The sequence below is a fragment of the Erythrolamprus reginae genome, chromosome 2 (genome assembly GCF_031021105.1).
Source record: "Erythrolamprus reginae isolate rEryReg1 chromosome 2, rEryReg1.hap1, whole genome shotgun sequence".
Classification (NCBI taxonomy): domain Eukaryota; kingdom Metazoa; phylum Chordata; class Lepidosauria; order Squamata; family Dipsadidae; genus Erythrolamprus; species Erythrolamprus reginae.
The window spans coordinates 321657933-321679496 of NC_091951.1; the positions used below are offsets into that span (position 1 = coordinate 321657933).

Below are 21564 nucleotides of genomic sequence, written 5' to 3' on the forward strand. Positions count from 1 at the left end.
AATGAGTCTGGACTGAAAGCAAAAGTGAAATGCATGAAGAAGGAATGAATGGACTGAGAGCATGAGAAAGACCAACAAAGTCCTGGGTAGGTAAAGTGGATGAGATCCAGGAAAAAAAAATATAGCCAAGAAGTTTAAAGAACGGGAATTAATGTATAAGTTCAATGCGAAGGAAGCAAGAATAGAAAAGTGTGATAACACATAGTGAATGGTATCGGTGTAAACTTGTTTTAGTTCTGTTTCCTTTTATTTTTATTAACTCAAGCCTTTAAATGTGTTTGGTTTACTGTTGTGCTATGCATAACATTTACCTTGAAAGGAAATAGCACGATGGATATTGCTGTTGGTTTTATACTTTTTTATTGGTTGTAAGCCATCCAGAAGTTTTAAGATGGGCAACTACATATACTGTATTTTTCAGAGTATAAGATGTAATGGAGTATAAGACATACCTAGTTTTTAGAGGAGGAAAATAAGGAAAAAGAATTCTGAACCAAATGGTGTAGTAATACAGTATATTATTTAATAAAATACCAGTGTAGCAGAATACTTTTTACAACCATGTATAGTTTTTACAATCATATTTTTACAACCATGTACACTTTTTACAAACTTCAAACTTGACAGCTTTAAGACTTGTGGATTGCAACTCCCAGAATTCCTGGTCCAGTCATGCTAGCTCAGGCATGGTAGTTGAAGTTCACAAGTGTTAAACTTGCCAAGTTTCAACCCCCTTGCACCGCTAACCCAGGGGTTTTCAAACTTGACACCTTTAAGACTAGTAGACCTCAACTTCCAGAATTTTTCCTCCAGTCGATGGGGTAATTAAAAGGCATAAACGCCCCCATTTTTGCAAAAAAAACCCAGCCAGTTTTTCACCCACTTTTTTCCAAAAACAAGGCATGTAGAGAGTTTGGAAAGTCTGCAGAGCACTCCTAAGGAGTGGGGGAAGGCAAAAACACCCTATTTTTTCGGCCTTCTTTTTTTTCAAAAACAGGGCATGGAGAGGGTTTAGGAAGCCTGCAGAGTGCTCCTACGGCAGTGATGATGAACCTATGGCAGAGGTGCCACAGGTGGCATACGGAGCTATATCTGCTGGCACGCAAACTGTTGCCCTGGCTGAGCTCCAATATGTGGCTATCTGGTTTTTGGCTTCCAGAGAGCCTCTGGGGGAAGCCTTTGGAGCCTGGGGAGGGTAAAACACGAGCCTGTTGGACACACCAGAAGTTGGGAAACAGGCTGTTTCTGGCTTCCAGAGGGACTCCAGGGGGATGGGGGAAGCTATTTTCGCCCTGCCCAGGCATTGAATTATGGATGTGGGCACCCACGTGTGTGCGATAGCATACACTTACGCTCTTTCGGCACCCAAGGAAAAAAAGGTTCACCATCACTGTCCTAGGGGCAGGGAGAAAGCAAAAATGCTCCATTTTTTTTTTTGTAAACATGGGGGTGTTTTTGCCTTACCCTATCCCTTAGGAGCTCTCTGCAGGTTCCCAAACCCTCTGCGCACTTCATTTCGGTGAAAAATGGGTCCATTTTTCGTAAAAAAGGGCTGCAGTGGTGGGGCTTTGGGGGACCAAAACATGGCTGTATTTGGTGTATAAGACGCACCGACATTTCCACCATCTTTGGGGGGGCAAAAAGGTGTGTCTTATACTCCAAAAATATGGTATAGATACATATATAATTGATTAATTATGCAATATGTGTGCAGGAGGTACATTACATATTTTAAAAAACTTTTTGTGGAATATAAACATTAAGAAAGAACGTTTAAAACATTAAAATACAAACTTTAAACAAAACCATACAAACAAACAAAATGATAAAACAAAAAAGAGGGAAAAATACAAACAAAACAATACATTGAATCTTTGTAATCCTTTTTACAGTAAATTATGTTAATGTCATATTTCCATTTATATATTTGTAAGTTAAACTGTATTCCCTCTATAGTTTTCAATTCTCATAATATTAATGTCACCTCTTATCATATACATTATTTATATTCTTTATATATCTTTACTTATTTGTTCATTCTCTGGCTATATTCGGTGTATAAGATACACTGACATTTCCATCCTCTTTTTTTTGGGGGGGGGGGTGTAGAAATGTGTGTCTTATACTCCAAAAATACAGTATATATACATATATAATTGATTAATTATGCAGGCATGTGTGTAGGAGGTACATTACAGATTATATACGAGGTACATTACAGATTAACAATTAGAAGAGAGTCAGTTAGAAAACATGATCTGATCATTAATAGTCATGAGCTCCTTGACAGATTAAAATGTCTCTACAAATATTTTGTGATCCTCCCACCCACCCTCCATCCTTCCTTCCTTCCGTCCTTCCTTCTTCTAAAAAAAATATTTTATAACTAAATGAAGATAACTTTTCACAATTAAAATATAAACATTGTCTCCTCTCTTTTGGTCAAATGCATTATGTCTTCTATAGCAATGAATTTCAAAACAAAGCTTTACCACTCAAAGTGTTTTTCAGTGGTCAATTTGCTTCAAACGATGATTGTATATTTCACCTGCCTTCAATTCATAATGTGTATTAATCATAGAGATAAGCAGAAACAAATTCTAAACGTTTTGCATTTTTTTTGTCTGTGTGTGTGTGTTTAAAATTCAGATAAAATATCCCGAATCGGATATAGATGCTGTTTTGCCGGTGCCATCATTTTGTCACCAGATCAGCACTGATGAGTTTGAACACCAAAAAACAAATTGTCATCAGGGGCCACTGGCAAATTTGTTGGAAGAAATCACAATGAATATGGAAATGTCCATCAAGGAGAAGAAGAAAAGGTTAAAACGGGTAAATGAAATTGTTGAATTTTTTTCTTCAGTTTTGCTGAAACATTTTAAGTACAGTGATACCTCTACCTAAGAACGCCTCTACTTACAAACTTTTCTAGATAAGAACCAGGTGTTCAAGATTTTTTTGCTTCTTCTCAAGAACCATTTTACACTTACAAACCTGAGCCTCCGAAACTGTAACTGGAAAAGGCAGGGAGAAGCCTCTGTGGGGCCTCTCTAGGAATCTTCTGGGAGGAAATAGGGCCGAAAAAGGCAGGGAGAAGCCTCTGCGGGGCCTCTCTAGGAATCTTCTGGGAGGAAACAGGGCCTCCATCCTCCCTGTGGTTTCCCCAATCACACACATTATTTGCTTTTACATTGATTCCTATGGGAAAAATTCCTTCTTACAAAGTTTTCTACTTAAGAACCTGATCACGGAACGAATTAATTTCGTTAGTAGAGTTACCACTGTAATTGCCTTTTTGTAGAGTTGGAAAATGGATTCTTATTAGGTTCTTTGACTTATATTTATTTATTATTTTTATTTATTTATCAATTGTATATGTTTCCATTTCATGGAAAGTGTCTCTGGGCAGCATACAACAATAACAAAAAACAATAAATATAACAATATAAAATAATAATTACTCTACTATTAATTATAGGAAACATATTCAAAATAATAATTATGAAAAATCATTACACACTATAAAAGCAGAACCAAACCAGAAAAGAAAATAATAGAGGAAATATTAAGAACAATGGAGCCATCACACAAGTTGATTCATCCTTAGGGTCCTCAACATACTGATTGTCTACAAGTAATCCTCGACTTACAATAGTTCTTTTGGTGACCATTAAAAGTTACAACAGCATTGAAAAAAGTGGCATATGACCGTTTTTCACACTTACTACCATTGACACTTGCCAACTGACTCATATTTATAATGTTCTGGTGTCCCAGGATTAATATGATCACCTCTTGCACCCTTCTGAAAAGCAAAATCAATGGGGAAGCCAGATTCACTTAACAACCATATTACTAATTTCACACTTAACAATTGTGGCAAGAAAGGCCATAAACTGGAGTAAAACTCACTTAGCAAATGTCTTACTTAGCAACAAAGATTTTGGACTCAATGTTGGTCGTAAGTCAAGGACTACCTGTACACTGGCTTTTCACCAAGCTTAAGCTGTTAGCAGTGTTTACAGTCAATGCTAAATATTCTGATAAAATTCAAGACATGAAACCAATGTAAACAAAGAATAAGAATAAATGAAAGGTTTGTTTGTTTGAAGAGGATGGCAAATATAATTCATTACCTGCTTTGCTATTAGCTTCTAAAGAAAAGGCAAGTTGTAAATTCTGAGCCCCTTTTTATTAACAGCAAATATGTTGAAGCATTCAGGACTGAATGAATATAGCCAAGGTATATGGATCATTGCTACTAAATCTTACCAACTGACAAATGGTGAAAGTTGGCACATCAACCATAATGGTGCAAATGCATTCCTTGTCATCATCTTGCACTTTAATCCGATGATAGCTGAGTTCAGTAGGCCTTCTCAGAAATGAAATTGCTCTTTCAATGTAAGAGCAACCTCAAGGGAAAATGGCTTAACCACAAATTCTCTATTGACCAATAGCATGTTCATCTATCCTGAATTGAATTTCAAAATAGTTCTCCCTCATCCAACCATATATTCTTTTTCTGTTTCAACTTAGCTGTTTTTGTTGCTCCATAAAGTGGTGATAGCAATTCATTGGGTGCCCTAAATATTCTTTTTACCCCCTAAAATTTCAAATGGTGTTTTGGAAGCTTTCACAATTCAGAATCCTGGTAAGATTCTGGGTCATGTGAAAGTTTCCACATATATAAAGGCCTTCTCTACAGACTGGTAACTGATAAGATGAGATGGTTGTGGATTCCTCAGAGATGGGCTATAACTTTGTCCAGCAGAGTTTTTGCTGATGTTGTAATGGCTTACTAGGATCTTTTTTAAATAATATGTTCAATAAATCTTAATTCTTATCCTGCAATTTATGAATGTTTTCCACAGAATTATTCCTTTGGAAACATCTGTAGCGCTGAGGCTACAAATGCTATATTCTGTAGCTGCCATATGTAAATATTTTTGTTGTGGCAAGGGCTAAAAACAATGAGGAAGATGGATGGTCTAGTGGGTGTAAAACTCAAAGCCTGCAGACCAGATCTGGCCCACAGGGTGCTTAGATCTAGCTTACATAGCAGCCCTGGAAACAGCAAAGGACCGGCCCACAGTGCCTCTTCCAGGGAAGTGGAGCTTGTGAGGGCCGCATGCCAGCCCTCCAGGCTCTGTTTTCGCTGGCAGAGGGCTGCAGGAGACCATCACAGACAAAAACAGCCCTGGAGGGACGCACAAGGCTGTCACGATTTCTGTTGTCACTGGCAGAGGACTAGCAAAACAAACTAATAGCAAAACTGGCATTTGATCCCATGAATGACATTGAACTGGCTACACCCAACCTGGCTATGCCCATCCAGGTCCCTGGAGGTCAAACCCAACCCTGATGTGGCCCTCAAATCGAGTTTGACACCCCTGTTTTAGATACGTGAAATATAAATAAGTCACAAACATTGCCAAAGCAACAGAGGAGGATTTAATAAACTTAAATGATTTAATAAACCTGATCAAGAGGGAACTGATATCCTGCCTTTATAAACTCTTAGAATTCCTCTCTACAGACACACAAGACACATGCAGACAACCTCTAGGAATGTACAACTCAACTGCAAAGCCTTAAGTATATTAAAAACATTTCTCCCATTTAATGCATAAGATAAAACCTTGACAGCTGTTCAGATTTGCCATGTCTGAACCTTAAGTGGGATCAGAAATTGCCCAATATTTAATTTAGTTTTCAACAATATCAACAGCAAGATAGATGCATCAATAAGGGAAATCATCTTTCAAAATTGACGGTGGTTAGAAATTTCCTTTCAATGCAGTACAAATCATTGGGCTTTTTTTTTAGAATGTTTACAATTTGTAAATATTAGTCTTGTTGCTGCAGGTGCTCATAGCTTATAAAAGATTGTAAAGAATCAAATATATTTTATTTCTTATTTTATTTATTAAGTTTATATTCTGCCCATCTCACTGATGAGACTCTGGGTGACTTACAAACATATTCTTAAATGTGAGTCAGGAGCCTATAAATATGAATTTGATTATCAAAATAATTATGTTTTAGTGTTTAAAGTAAGCTTATTTTAAAAACTATAATCTCATCATGTCTTAATTATTTTGGATGAATTTACAGCAATGAAATAATGACAGTATTTCTGTTTCAAAACAAAATGGATGGATGGGTGTGTGCAGTGAAGTGCTACCAATATCTTTACTACCACACTGTGGGCGTGACTTGTGCATTTACTTTCAACATCTTTCAGTGCAAATTGGGTGTTCTGGGGCAAAGCTCCATTTTCGCTACCCCATTGCTTTCCCCCCTCCTCCGGGAAGTAGGCCACCCCTGTGTGTGTGTGTGTCCCCGTGTGTGTATTTGGGTTATGGGTTGTTGTTGCAGGGAAAATAGGAGGAGGAAAGTGTATTGGATATGTTCGCTTAGTTATTTATAAAAATAATACAGGCAGAATACCAATAAGTAACTTAAGAACTATAGATCATGCCATACTATTTGACAAAGTGTCTGTCAAATATTTCTTTCTTATAGTGAGAGATCAAAATTCTACATTGTCTGCTTTTAGTGAACAAATTAAAACAACTTTAACCAAGCCTATTCCTTTTTCAGTTTCAGAAAGCTTATCCTGATATATATAAGGAACATTTCCCTACTCCTGAAAGTGAAGCAGTCCTTTTCCCAGAAAAAAGTAAACAGAGACCACTGTTGACGTGGGCATTTAAAAGGTCTTTCCAGCCATTTCAAAGAACAAGAAGCTTACGCATGTAAGACTATGAATCAGCTGAATGAGTATAATGGACAGAATCAAACCTTTGGAGTCTCTGGAATTCAACGTAGGTTCCGAAACATGTTTAACAAAGAAGAAAATCAAGGTAGAACACTGCTAAACTGAGCCATTATCACTATTTGGGGGGGGGGGAAATCCCCTGGTGCTTTTTCATTTTGTTTATTTGCTTAGGTCAAGGTTGGGAAATAATTAATCGGTTCAGATGATCATATCATGTGAAAGACTAGCGAAAGACTTATTTTGCTTACACCTGTAGCCTCATTGTGCACGTTGCAGTTAAACCAAGAAGTCTCTGAAAATCTTTGTTTCTAGTATCGTCCAATCTGAATTTTTAAACTATCAAAAACACTGGAGGTATTCTAGTATTAGTGGTTGGGCAACTGTGATGGGTGACACATGTTGTTATGGCTTGCTGAGTAAACTATATTTTAAACAAACACTAGCTTAGAGGAATTTGTGAACCCAGTAGCTATTCCTAAGACAAGATAAACCGTAATTTTCTATACTTCCTGTTGAGGTCTGAAGTTATCTTGAGATCTTGAGCAGCTGTGGAAAGGCACAGAATAGAATAGAATAGAATTCTTTATTGGCTAAATGTGATTGGACACACAAAGAATTTGTCTTTGCATTTGCTCTCGGTGTACATAAAAGAAAAGATACATTTGTCAAGAATCAATGAGGTACAACACTTAATGATTTCATAGGGTGCCACTAAGCAATCAGGAAACAATGTTAATATAAATCGTAAATATACAAGCAACAAGTTTCAGTCATACATTCATAACTGGGAGGAGATGGGTGATAGGAGCGATGAGAAACTAATAGTAATAGTAATGCTGGGCTGAGTTCACTGAATGGGCACTGCTCATCAGGAAAGACTTCATGAACTCAATCTGGAGGACAGAAGGGAAAGGGGGGACATGATTGAAACATTTAAATATGTTAAAGGGTTAAATAAGTTTCAGGAGAGAAGTGTTTTTAATAGGAAAGTGAACACAAGAACAAGGGGGTACAATCTGAAGTTAGTTGGGGAAAGATCAGAAGCAACGTGAAAAAATATTATTTTACTGAAAGAGTAGTAGATGCTTGGAACAAACTTCCAGCAGACGTGGTTGGTAAATCCACAGTAACTGAATTTAAACATGCCTGGGATAAACATATCCATCCTAAGATAAAATACAGGAAATAGTATAAGGACAGACTAGATGGACCATGAGGTCTTTTTCTACCGTCAATCTTCTAGGTTTCTATGTTTCTAATCTGGCTTCCTCATTGTTTTTGCTTGTCAAGAGGTTGTAAAAGGTGATCACATGGCCCCGGGACACTTTCATAGAAATACTGTATGCCCATTGCCAAACCTCTCAATTTTGATCGTGTGAGCAATGTGGAATACAGTATGTCATCCTAATAATCGGACTGCTCAAATTAACTAACCAATCCTCCCTTAATGAGGTCGGCACAGAAGTTTCTGAAAGCTGATGAAAGCGTCAGTGCTGTGCAAACCACATAAAAGCAGCAAAATGCTATTCCGGAAGTGGCAGTAATACCCAAATACAATTCAGTCCCTGGAAACATAGCAGCTGTTTCCAGAATCGCGCCATGCGGTGATGCAATGAAGTAATTCAGCCCAGTCCTCTGGAAGGCCTTGGAGTACTTCAAAAAGTGAAGAGAAGGATGCTTGATCTAGTGCAGGGGTAGGAAAATTTGGTTCTTCTATGACTTGTGGACTTCAACTCCCAGAATTCCTGAACCAGTCATGCTAGCTCAGGAATTCTGGGAGTTGAAGTCCATATGTCATAGAAGAGCCAACTTTGCCTACCCTTGGGCTATAGTAGGATGGGAATCAAGCTTAAGGCCTGAGGAGGCCTGATGGAAATTGGAAAAGGCCTGTGGGGACCCAAGAGGCAGGAAACAGTATGGGATGTTTTGGACAATGGAAAAGGCCCTTGGAAGAGTAAAGACAAACTAGCTGGGCCTGCTAAGCCTCCCAATGGCTTCCCCCAACCCTGAGGCACTCCATGTTCCACTTATGACATGTACGTTCATTTAATGATTCATTGGGAGCATAGGAAAAGGAGAATCATTAGTTGACTTTTTAATTTAATGACCATTGCAACATGCGATTGTAATAGGCAGATTTTATTTTAGTCCCATCTCAAGGACTACCTGTACTTCAAGAGGAATTATTGATTTGCATATTTTATAAAAGTCAACCATTATGACTTAGTCAGTGAGCCATGCTTTGTACCAGTCAGGGCCTAATCAGGCTTGCGATCCCACTCATTTCCTGCAAGACTCCTGTTATTTCCTCACACACCCCCAACACCCCCCCCCCTGTTTTAACATTTTCTATCCGTCTCAAAAGAAGGTAGTGAATATGGACTCAGACTTGAAGACGTCATCTCTCTCCTTTTCAACCTATTTCCTAAATGATCCAAGTACGTACAATCAAAGTGATTTAGATGTTTAAACCGTGCCTCTCTCATACTTGAATGAATTTGAGTTTACTCAATACACAAGATGGTTATTTATTTTTTTCGTAGTTTACTGAACAAACCATATTGTCACGATACTGGCAGGGACTAACATAATAAAAGATTTATGTTTACTAGTTCCTTCTGAATTTAAACTAATTTTCATGCTTTTGCAGTTTTCAATAATTTCCATTATAGTTTTCCAATTTGAACAAAATGAACGTAAATGGTTAATTAGAGACTTCAAGATTTAATTGCCGCTTGCATTTTTTTGTATTAACTTAAGATGTGATTGTTTAATGCAGTCCATATGGTAACAATTACTACTGTGGCTGTTATGGGAGGATCTGAAAAGAATTATCTTCATGAAAAAAGAAATTGCACTTGTAGACAACACTGAATTTCAAGAAGAGGGGAAAATGTTTTATTTGCTTGAATGAACCTGAAACACTGGATCTTGTTATGCTGATTAGGTAAAACTTTATACTGTTGGTCTTAACAAGTAGCAAAATGGATATGTTCTTTTAAGACATTAAAAGTTAGGACAATTAATCTGTGGAACAGCTTACCTCCAGAAGTTGTGAATGCTTAAACACTGGAAGTTTTTAAGATGATGTTGGATAACCATTTGTGTGAAGTGGTGTAATGTTTCCTGTCTGAACAGCGGGTTGGCCTAGGAGACCTCCAAGGTCCCTTTCAACTCTGTTATTCTATTCTATTCTATTCTATTCTATTCCTTGTGTGATATTTCTGACCCATTGCCAACAATACAGCAATCTGGCTGTATCTAAAATGCGGAAACAAGAAGTCTACTAATCATGTCTCACATCCTTGCAAAATGTGTATATGATTTATTCATACTATACAGTGATCCCTCAAGTATCGCGAGGGTTATGTTCCAAGACCCCTCGCGATACTCGATTTTTCGCAATGTAGTGGTGCGGAAGTAAAAACACCATCTGCGCATGCGCGCCCCTTTTTCCATGGCCGCGCATGCGCAGATGGTGTTTTTACTTCCGCACCTGGGAAGAAGAGCCGCCTGCCTGCCCACCTGCCCGCCGCTTTTCCGCCCGCCGCTTGTCCGCCCGCCGCTTGTCCGCTCGCCGCTTGTCCGCCGCTTGTCCGCCCACCGCTTGTCCGCCGCTTGTCCGCCCGCCGCTTGTCCGCCCGCCGCTTGTCCGCCGCTCGGTGCACGATCGGGGTTTCCCCTTTGCGTGGGCGGCGGGGAATTCTGGGAGTTGAAGACCCAGGGAAGGTTCCTTCGGCCGCCCAGCAGCTGATCTGCTCGGCAGCGCAGTAGCAGCGAGGAGCCGAAGATGGGGTTTCCCCGTTGCCCACGCAAAGGGGAAACCCCATCTTCGGCTCCTCGCTGCTACTGCGCTGCCGAGCAGATCAGCTGCTGGGCGGCCGAAGGAACCTTCCCTCGGTGCCGCCCGCCGCTCGAGAGCAAGAGGGGGAGAGATAGAGAAAGAGAGAGAAGGAAAGAAAGAGATGAGAGAGGGAGGAAGAGAGTGTGAGAGAGGAAGAAGCAAGATAGAGAAAGAGAGAGAGAAAGAAAGATGAGAAAGGAAGGGAGTGACGTCATCGGGTGGAAAAATCGTGATACAGCGTTTCGCAAAGGTCGAGATCGCGAAACTCGAGGGATCACTGTATATACTTTATTCAGAAATTTTATGTAATAGTTACTTAATCCTTAATCTTTGAAATGGGAAATAAGAGCCTACTTGAAAATAGTTTCACATATTCATTCAGCTTAGCCTGGTTTTAAAAATAGAGTTTCCCATGCAACCACAGGAGAAAACTGGAAATTTGTGCTCTGTTCATCTCCATGATGTATCCCCACCACTTGATTCTTTCAACCATCTGCTGACTTTGCTAGAAAATGTTAAGCATGGTTGCCATCCATTCTAAGGTTGCCCTCCTTTTTCTCCCCATATTCAAATGTGGATAGATATGTGTAACAATAAGCATAATTTATGCAAAGGTCAGCACAAGACAAGGCACTGGATTGTTATGTGAACTTCACTATTGTATGATGATAGACAAGCTAAGTATGTATATATTGATGTTCTCCAATCTACTGTATCGCTAAAGAATTTCCAAAAATAAAATATGTTTTTAAAATCTTTGCTTTTAAGATTTTTATTGAGTATTACCATAAGCTGTAACTTCCTTACTGTGGTGAGGAAAAATGCCTTGATAAAGCTCATTGATATGGATGGCTCATCTAAACAAAGCATAATATGATTCAAGAAACAGACATACAGTATTCATAGGGGAAAGTTCACAGAAACTAATTCATTTGAATTCAGGGTTTACTTCCAAGCAAACATTCTTATGATTTAAGTTACAAAAGAGATGTAAGAATCAACTAATCATATTTTTATAGTATAAGAAGTAGTAGTTTTACTGCTTTTAGTATAGTAGTAATTTCTTGAAATTAAAAAAACCCTGTTAATAAAAAGATACAGTATCTTATATAGTAATTTTAACTCTTTTCTGCCTAGTCCTTTAGTTCCCTCTAGTGTCCATTAGCAATCTTCATCAAGCCTCAATTCCTAATACTGTATTGATGTAATTCTGTTTCAGTCATTTCCATACTGTATTGATGTAATTCTGTTTCAGTCATATATTATTTGATTACAATGTTCCCTCGATTTCTGCGGGGGATACGTTCCGAGACCGCCCGCGAAAGTCTAATTTCCGTGAAGTAGAGATGCGGAAGTAAATACACCATTTTTGGCTATGGACAGTATCACAAGCCTTCCCTTAACACTTTAAAACCCTAAATTACCATTTCCCATTCCCTTAACAACCATTTACTCACCATTATTACTGGTACTCAACATTGAATAAGACACTTAGTGATCCTGATATTTATAAACATAATTATTTATTAACAATAATTATTTTTTTTGTTATTTATTTGCAAAAATTATTAGTTTGGCGATGACATATGACGCCATCGGGTGGGAAAATCCGTGGTATAGGGAAAAAACCGCAAAGTATTTTTTAATTAATATTTTTTGAAAAACCGTGGTATAGGCTATTCGCGAAGTTCGAACCCGCGAAAATCGAGGGAACACTGTATATACTTGTTTTTCAAATTCTACTACAAAATTAAGTTTTCAAATCTTTCTGGCCTCTATTTTTTATTAAAGGGGGTTTTTTTGAATCATGAACTAAAATATTATCTCAAAAAGGATACTGATTTCAATGGATAAACCTTTAAACAATGATGAGAAAACCTTTTTGTTTTAAAGTTTACTTTCTATTGGTATTATAGGTTTGAAGACATGGTTCACAACAAGATTGAGATTACCAAAATTAGAATACAAAAGACAAAGAAAAGGATCTGTACATGGAACAGATCTGACAAAAAAAATAGGATGATGCCCTTTTATGGGATTTGCCAAGTAGGCTTTGAAAATTCCTTTAAAATGTCAGAGTGATGGGGGGGGATCCTGTGATATTATAGATGTTTTAGAGGTCAGGATTGCAGAGCAAAATGAAGGAATATAAAGATGAACTATTTGATCATAGATAAATTGTTTATTTGACAATTCTGGTAATTCATATTGTACATTTTTGCCTAACTAGGTTTAAAAGGATGATAATTTCTGGATAGAGAAACAGATTATGTTATAAATTATGTTATAATAAATAAATATATTATAAATTCACCAAAGAATTTTTTTTTTTCATCTGGAGAAGAACTAATGTAGTAGAACACTACATTTATCTTTGCCAACCAATTCACATCAACACAAAAGCTAGGAGTGGTGCAAAGAGCCACAGAAAGATACATGCTTGGCTTTATAAAAAAAGGTAGAAAGACCTGCACATGGATTACAGAACAAACAAAAGGCATATGATATCTATCATCAAGGGAGTAAAAGAGTTGAAGTGGAAATGGGCTGGTCACATCTTCACATGTCATTAAGTCACATGGTCACATGTTCACAACAGAATACCTTATGGCTTGAAATTTTGGGCTTAGACAACTTAGAATTACGCCACCTTCAGTCTGACCTACGCTTAATACATAAAGTTATTTGCTACAAAGCCCTACTATCTGTTAATGACTACTTCAGCTTCAACCACAATACACAAGCACACATTAGATACAAACGTTATAGTAGTTAGCATTTTGAAGCAAACCTGTACCAGTGTCAAGCTCGGGTGCCAATATAGGTCACTTCTACCACATCTCCACTGTTTCTGAATCCCTGGATCCATTGTTAATTGTGCAGGACACAAATGGGCCACAATAAAAACATTAGCAGTAATTTACTTGGAAGATGATATAGTTATCTGGATGACAAAATTAGAATTAGCTAAGATATACCAAAAATAATGATATAAGATTTTTATATGTCTATTAAGCTGTACCTAAGGTATATGATGTTATATGTATGTTTTTATATACAGTATATATAAAAGATATAAACGTAAGGTAAACCACTCCAAATTCCATTGCAAAAAATACGATTTCAGCAACAGAGTAGTCAGTGCCTGGAATATACTACTAGACTGATTTCTTCCCCAACGCCTCTCCCCAACTTTAACCTTAGACCAGTGGTTCTCAACCTAGGGGTCAGGACCCCTTTGGGGGTCGAATGACCATTTCACAGGGTCGCCTAAGACCCTGGGAAAAGACAAATTTAGTTCCCACGGTGTTAGGAACTAAAGCTTCTATTCTGGCGCCTTGGAACATATTTTTACAATCCGACCAATCAGGCGTTTACATTGGGGGTGTCCCTCTGACCTTCCTGCCAATCAGCTTAAGGCTCTGTTGGGAAAATTGGCGCTAGACTTATGGCTGGGGGTCACTACAACAAAAGGAACTGTATTAAGTAGTCGCGGCATTAGAAAGGTTGAGAACCACTGCCTTAGACTGTCTACTGTTGACGTGCGCCTTTTTGGCACCAGAGGGGGGAAAGGTTCACCATCACTGCTCTAATGCTTATTAGATCCACCATACTGATCTATTCCTAGTCTACATTTTGGGACGGCTCAGTGAGCTATGATGAGTAAGGGGAACTTATCAGAAATAACAATTGCTGAACCTTAAGGCACAATCAGGACGACACCGTGAAAATTCCTTTTGGAATTTCACGAAAAATTATTAATAGTCCATTGGTAGTAAGCAGGCAGTAAATGTCTATTTTTGTCTATTTATTCCATTTTGCATTTCTGCAGTTTAAATAATATTTGAACAAACTGTGAAACAGCAAATTACAAGATTAAAAATGGGTCCATGTGCTGTATTAATCCATGGTTTGCAGAACCACCATGATTTGCTGGTTAGATACATTGTAACTACTATAAATATTATTTGCAATCCTGATAAGTCATAAACTGGTCTACAAAGAGAACTTGTATGAGTTTACACAACAGACTGTTAAAATGAGATCAAACACTTGGCTTTGTTATTTATTTATTATTATTTCAATTTCTATATTTAAGTCATAGACTCTTAACTTCCAAGGACTTTATGACTAAGACAACTAAGACACCAATCCTTTGAGTTACCCTTTTATTTCCGTATTAGCTTAGTTTGTACCACAATGTATAGTTCATTGTAATTGCAGTCTAATACTGCACAGTCTTTTAACAATAATCCCTGATTTATCTGAGATTTAGGTGTTACCCAGAAAAAAAATTAGCTTAAAATTTAGCTTAATCAAGCTAAATTTGGGTAATACTGTATGTTAAAACCTCAGTCAAAGTTAAGATAATAATATCTTATTATCACACAAAACTTTCACCAGACAAATCCTTGAATACAACTCATCTGTCTGGAACCCACACCGCATTTCAGACATAAACACTTTAGAAAATGTCCAGAGATAGTTTACTAGAAGAACCCTCCACTCTTCCGCTTGCATCAGAATACCCTATGCAACTAGACTTACAATTCTAGATTTAGAAAGCTTAGAACTATGTCACCTTAAATACGACCTAAGCATGGCCCATAAAATCATTTGCTACAATGTCCTTCCTGTCAACGACTACTTCAACTTCAACCACAATAACACACGAGCACACAACAGATACAAACTTAAAGTAAATCGCTCCAAACTGGACTGCAGTAAATATGATTTTAGTAACTGAGTAATTAATGCATGGAACTCACTACTGGACTCTTTAGTGTCATCACTTAACCCCCACAAACTTTACACTTATACTATCCACTGTTGATCTCTCCAGATTCCTAAGAGGTCAGTAAGGGGTGTGCATAAGTGCACCAACATGCTTTCCGTCCCCTGTCCTAATGTTTCTCTCTTACTAGTATCACATAGATAAACATTGTTATATCTTTGTAAACAACTGGTACGAACTTGACAAAACAAACAAACAAATAAATAAAATAAAAATAGAGTTGAAAGGGACCTTGCAGGTCATCTAGTCCAAACCCCTGCCCAAGCAGGAGACCCTACATCTAAAAAGGAGTTTGATTCACTTACGGTAAACAACTTATCATTACTTGTGAAGGCTGGCTCAGAACACATTTAATTTTTCCTCAAGCTATTAACAATGACAATCTAATTTCTTTGATTTCAGTTTTTTAATTTCTTTAAATTATGTTTAATAGTGCAAAATATGGACCCTGCTGGATAGCCTTCAAAACACCATAAAACTACTGTCAAACTGGTTGACTTTCTATCTCATAATAAGCCATAGTTCTGCTTTGTTTTGGCTTATCTTGCGTGATCTTAATTATTATTTATAAACCATCTCTATGGCTTCTCAGGGCATGGGAACCCAGCCAATTATGACTTGAATCCATTATTCAAATTGAGCTGTAGCCTATTGTAGTTGCTGTCCCCAAATCTATTTTTGTTTTGAAGCGATGACATAGTTTATTTAATGTAATTAATTGAAGTTTATATATTGCGTTATAGAATTTAATTTCCAAGATATCAGGTGCTATGGCAAGAATTGTTTGACTAGGGACCAATTTTAATTTCCTTAGTTCCTAATGTGGGAAAAGTACCTTTGAAAGATGCCCCCTTCCTTCATTGTTATGATGTAAACATATAATTCCAATGGTATTGGGATGCTTAGTGCTATTTTATCACTTTTGAAGATCTCTATAAAGTGTCTTCAAGGCAACATGCTCTAATTAGAATGCTAACGATGATGTTGAATCGTAATATGTAGGTGCTCTCTTATGTCAAGTACTATTCCATTTACACCAATGGTAATTGATGTTTCTCTGTTTAATACCAGATCTTCTGGTCCAGGAGATAAGAAGCTCTTGGCTTATGAATTGGCACAACGGCCTTGAATAGGATGCTTTCTTGTTTCCATTTGGGCAAACTACCCAAGCTAAGTGTATTGTCTGTTCTTTGGATGAATGAAACACCATGAAGTCTCTCCAGTAAAGATTAGTCTTTGGCGACTGTAAGAAGCTTGCACAACCCCCAAGACAGAGATGTTAAATAGCAGCCTTCACTTTTTATTTTCTGAGCAACTAATACATCATGTGTTCCAAAATTAACAACTGGGGGTGAGAGAAGCATATTTGTTGCTATGTTTTGTTGGTCATTCCTTCATTGGTGGTTTATGTTTCCGTCCTAATTATTATATGACCTTTAAAGCCCTTCATGGCACTGGACCAGAATATCTCCGAGACCGCCTACTGCCGCACGAATCCCAGCGACCGATTAGGTCCCACAGAGTGGGCCTTCTCCGGGTCCCGTCAACTAAACAATGTCGGTTGGCGGGCCCCAGGGGAAGAGCCTTCTCTGTGGCGGCACCGGCCCTATGGAACCAACTCCCACCGGAGATTAGGATTGCCCCTACTCTTCCTGCCTTCCGTAAACTCCTTAAAACCCACCTTTGTCATCAGGCATGGGGGAATTGAAACATCTCCCCCTGGGCATGTTTAATTTATATATGGTATGCGTGTGTGTATGTCTGTTAGTATATGGGGTCTTTTAAATCTTTAAACATTTTAAAAACTGTTGGATTATTTATGATTTGTTGTTACATGTTGTGAGCCGCCCCGAGTCTTCGGAGAGGGGCGGCATACAAATCGAATTAATAATAATAATAATAATAATAATAATAATAATAATAATATATATCACAAAACCTTTAAAATAAAATCTAAATGCATTCTTCTCTGACAAAGTACTAACAGATGTTCTATTGTTTGAGGAGCAGTAGTTCAACTGCATTTAATTTTTTTTTTTTAATGATGTAGCTCTGTGGGGGAGAGTGGAAAAAAGGACAGGAACTTTCCAGACATATGCTTCTTCTCTAAATTACAGTGTTGTTTATTTTTACAGTACTTTTCAAGTAAACAATCCCTGCTTATTTCTAATATATACACTCCCAGAGTCATTTGTCTCGTTCCCTTCTTCTCTGATTCCTAAAGGTGTTCTTTCTCAGAATTTTGATATGCTCGTTTTCCTGGAAAGTTTCAATGGGCTCACTTCTGGGGCTTGCATTTGACCTGGAGGAGAGAATGGAAAGAATAGAAAAATAATTCTTTCTTGACCTTTTTTGGAATTCTGGAAATCTCCACCAAGCTGTCTTTATTGATGTCTGATTTATCCAAGCTAGTTTGCAGGCAGGAAATAAAATAAGTCAATTCAGTCAAATGATCAAAGCTCCCCTTTTATTTATTTGTTTGTTCATTCATTCATTCATTCATTCATTCATTCATTCATTCATTCATTCAATTTTTATGCCGCCCTCCTCCTTAGACTCAGGGCGGCTTACATGTGAGCAATAGCACTTTTTAACAGAGCCAGCATATTGCCCCCACAATCCGGGTCCTCATTTTACACACTTCGGAAGGATGGAAGGCTGAGTCAAACTTGAGCCAGTGATGAGATTTGAACCGCTGACCTGTCAGCTTCAGTGGCCTGCAATACAGCACTCTACCTGCTGCGCCACCCCGGCTCTTTTAAAATGTGTGTCACATAAAAAATAAAGACAAGACAAGGACAACACCCACCCACCCCAAATAGTGTATTTTGCAGATTTATCCTTTGGATTCTGCTTGTACCTGTGAGGTCCCAGCTGAAAATTTCTTCTTCAAACTATCCCTTGATACGAGCAGTTTCTTCAGTCCCCAGAACACCAATGCAACTTATAACATCATCAAAAACATTCTCCATTGCCCCACAGGTCTGCCGTCTTATATGTTTTCATTTCAAGGCAGATGCCCCTCTTCTCAGTTTTATACACTGGGGAAGGAGTAGGAGAAAGAACAAAGAAGAAAGGAGATTTAACCTTCAGATAATTTTACAGCCTACCTCAATATATCTTAACCTGCCACAAGCTACATAAAGGCATTTTTGTTTTCGATAAAACCATGTAAATCTTTGAAACTATGAAATTGTTGCCCTTTCTTCCACACTGATCATATGTCCAAGTCTGGGCAATATGCTCAAAGAATATCTTTGCTATTGTCTTATTAGTGTCATTGCATTTTGCATTCACAAAAAGATAATTATCTGTAAATATTTTTAAAGAAGATACTATTGCTGTTTGACCTGATAACACAGCAACTTTAGGAAGGATGAACAAGCACTGATGTTCATGACCTGGATTGTTAATGACGTGTTCGATTGCCAAGATAAATCGGAAGAACACTCCTTTCAGTCTAATAGTGCCATAGTTCTGGAAGAACACATTTTGTCATTCTTTCTATTGATTTGCTCAGTCTTTCCCGAGCAGCCGGCTTTGCTGGCCAGCACAGGGCAGCCGCCGCGACAACAACAATGGTCCCGTGGCAGCCGCTAATGCCGAGAGCCCGAATCCCGCTCTCCAGTGTCAACGCCAGGCTTCGGGTGAGCAGAGCTGTGCGCCGGCGGCAGGAGCTGTTGGGAAGGCAAATGCGGCGCCGCTGCCAGGAAGGGCTGTCAAAGAGGCCCTGAAGGGGGACAGGGTGGTCCCCGCCGCCTGTGTCAGCAGCGAGGTGGCCGCGCCGGCCGGGGCAGGAGAAGGCTGGAGTTGAGCGGAAAGCGTCACCCACTGGTGGGGCCTGGTCCGAGAGGAGCCGCCGCTGTCGCTGCACCAATGGCAGGTGCTGTGGGGGCAGAGCGAAGGGGAGGGCATGGAGGCGGTGCCCCCCGGAGAAGCGGAGAGAGAGAGAAGTGGAGGTGTGCTCGCCTTGTGCCACGGGGGGAAGCGGTGGAGGTCGGGTTTGCAAGCAGCCACCTCCCCCCCCACACACTTAGCCATGGCGCACTTAGCTGTGACTTTCAGTGGAGTTTTTGAATCGCCAATTTCCTGAATCGCCCATCCACACACCGCGGAGGAGGAGGTGGGGAGGAGGTGGAGAGGCAAGAGGTGGGGAGGAAAGCGGGCCTGCAATTGGCCCCCTTCTTTCTCACCTTTAGGGAGAGAAACTGTTGCTGCTCTGCCATAGGGCAGTAGCAGTTTCTCTCCCTAAAGGCGGAAAAGAAAGGGGCCAATTGCAGGCCTGCTTTCCTCCCCGCCTCTTGCCTCTCCACCTCCTCCTCGCTCAGCAGCCGACTGCAATGAGAGGACAGGAGATTTGGGAGCTTATTCTATCGATCGGTAAAATCTCGTGTGCTGCCGCGGGCTGGTTACAAGACCTCAGCGGGCCGTAATTTGGGGACCGCTGTTCTAGAGTCTCAACATTTTTATTTTGTGATGATCAAAATGGAATGCAATATTATAAGTGTGGTCCTACCAAGGCATTATAAAGTACTATTAGCACCTCATATATCCCTCTATTACTGCAGCCTAGTTGGCTTTTTGGCAGCTGCAGCATACCACTGGATCATATTTAAGAGACTGTCCGCTAGGGCTCAAAGCTCTTGCAGTTACTACTATTGATCCAGGTAAACCCCTATTGTAGTGTTGACAACATCAAATACCATGTTCTCTCTCCCACCCTCTATTTCTCATCTCTCAAATCTATTTACAGAGAGGGAGGGGGGAGAGTGGGAGGGAAAGGGAGAGAGACCTGTTATGAGTAACAAAGGAAGAGAACATCCTGATGGTGTGAAAAGCTACAGCAAGGTTTGCTTGCTGGTTTCTGTAAAATTTAAACACCAAAGTGTAAATGATTTCTCAACAAGGCAGGGCAACACGGAACTGCAAAAATATCTGAAGAATTTTAGGTAATAAACATTGCAAGAGTTTTCATCCCTATAAGTCCAAAGGAGCCTGCTAAATCTTCCATTCTGCTTTAAATCCTATTTCTCACCATCATCTTTCATTTGTTGAACCAGTGACTCATTCCTCTTTATTCAACTGTCTCATTCTGATTTGCATCAGCCTCTCACGTGTATAATAATTTCATACATATAGGTATTTATTTACATATCTAATATTATATATATGATAGCTATTACTATCATTTAAGTACAAATTCAAAACATCTATATTTAGTGTGATTAGTGTGCCTGCTTCATTTGAGTCAGGCATTAACTGTTGATGATGGAAGAATTATTAATTCTTCCCACATCACTTCCTGCTTCTGCTAAGATGATGTAGACACTACAAAATATTTGAAGTCTATCATAAAACCACCCACAACAACTAAGTGCCTTACCACCAAACCTCCCACAAGAGAAGTTGTATAAGAACACTATTAAGATGAACACACTACAGCAAACCCTGGACAGCAGAAAAAACAAATAGATCATCTATTCCAGGTGTCACCAACCTTTTGGATTCCAGAAACCACTAAATTCATAATTTTAAATCCAGCAGACCATAAATATGATTTTTTTAAAAAGATAAATAATAAATATAAATATTTTAATTTTTTATATATTTTATTATTAGATTTGTTCCCTTGTTATACTGTTGTTATTACTGTTGTGAGCCGCCCCGAGTCTTCGGAGAGGGGCGGCATACAAATCTAATAAATTGAATTGAATTGAATTGAATTAAATAATGTTGTGTTTGTTTAAAAATATTCGCAGAAAATCTGCGATTGGTTAAGACGCGGCTATTCAGAAAATAGCCGCGAAAGTTAAATGTGTGTCAGTTGGTAAAAGCCCGCGTTAAAAAGAGTATAAAAGGGCAACGGGTTAGCCGTTGCCCTCATTCCGGCAATTCTACCGTTCCAGTGTTTGTATTCTCTCTTGCCATGAATAAACCAGTTTGATTTAAGACTACCGGAGTCCAGACTTTTCAGTGGCGACGAGGAGGTCGAACTCCCGCTAACGCAGCCATGAACTCGGCCATGGCTCCACCGCCGCCCGTATTCAACTCCGAGACGGAAGCTTGGACCTCGTATATGTCCAAATTTACATTTTTCTTGAAAGCGAGCAATCTACATGACGCCGATGACGAGAGGAA

General features: G+C 38.9%; 1 protein-coding gene and 1 long non-coding RNA gene across 3 annotated transcripts in view; one reads left to right on the top strand and one right to left on the bottom strand.

The window, feature by feature from the left end:
* DEPDC1B (DEP domain containing 1B) overlaps positions 1-7224 on the top strand; it is a 34405-nt gene extending 27181 nt beyond the window's left edge. Inside the window, exons 10-11 of the mRNA XM_070743331.1 lie at positions 2650-2835; positions 6610-7224. Coding sequence (XP_070599432.1) covers positions 2650-2835; positions 6610-6768 — 345 coding nt within the window. The 3' untranslated portion in view covers positions 6769-7224. The remainder of the gene's footprint in view (positions 1-2649; positions 2836-6609) is intronic.
* Positions 7225-17509: 10285 nt separating this feature from the next.
* Positions 17510-21564, bottom strand: part of LOC139162679 (uncharacterized) — a 39584-nt gene continuing 35529 nt past the window's right edge. For both annotated transcript variants that reach the window (XR_011558360.1, XR_011558359.1), the window contains exons 2-3: positions 18287-18467; positions 17510-17728 (exon numbers count right to left, since the gene is read on the bottom strand). This is a non-coding gene — a long non-coding RNA (uncharacterized lncRNA). The remainder of the gene's footprint in view (positions 17729-18286; positions 18468-21564) is intronic.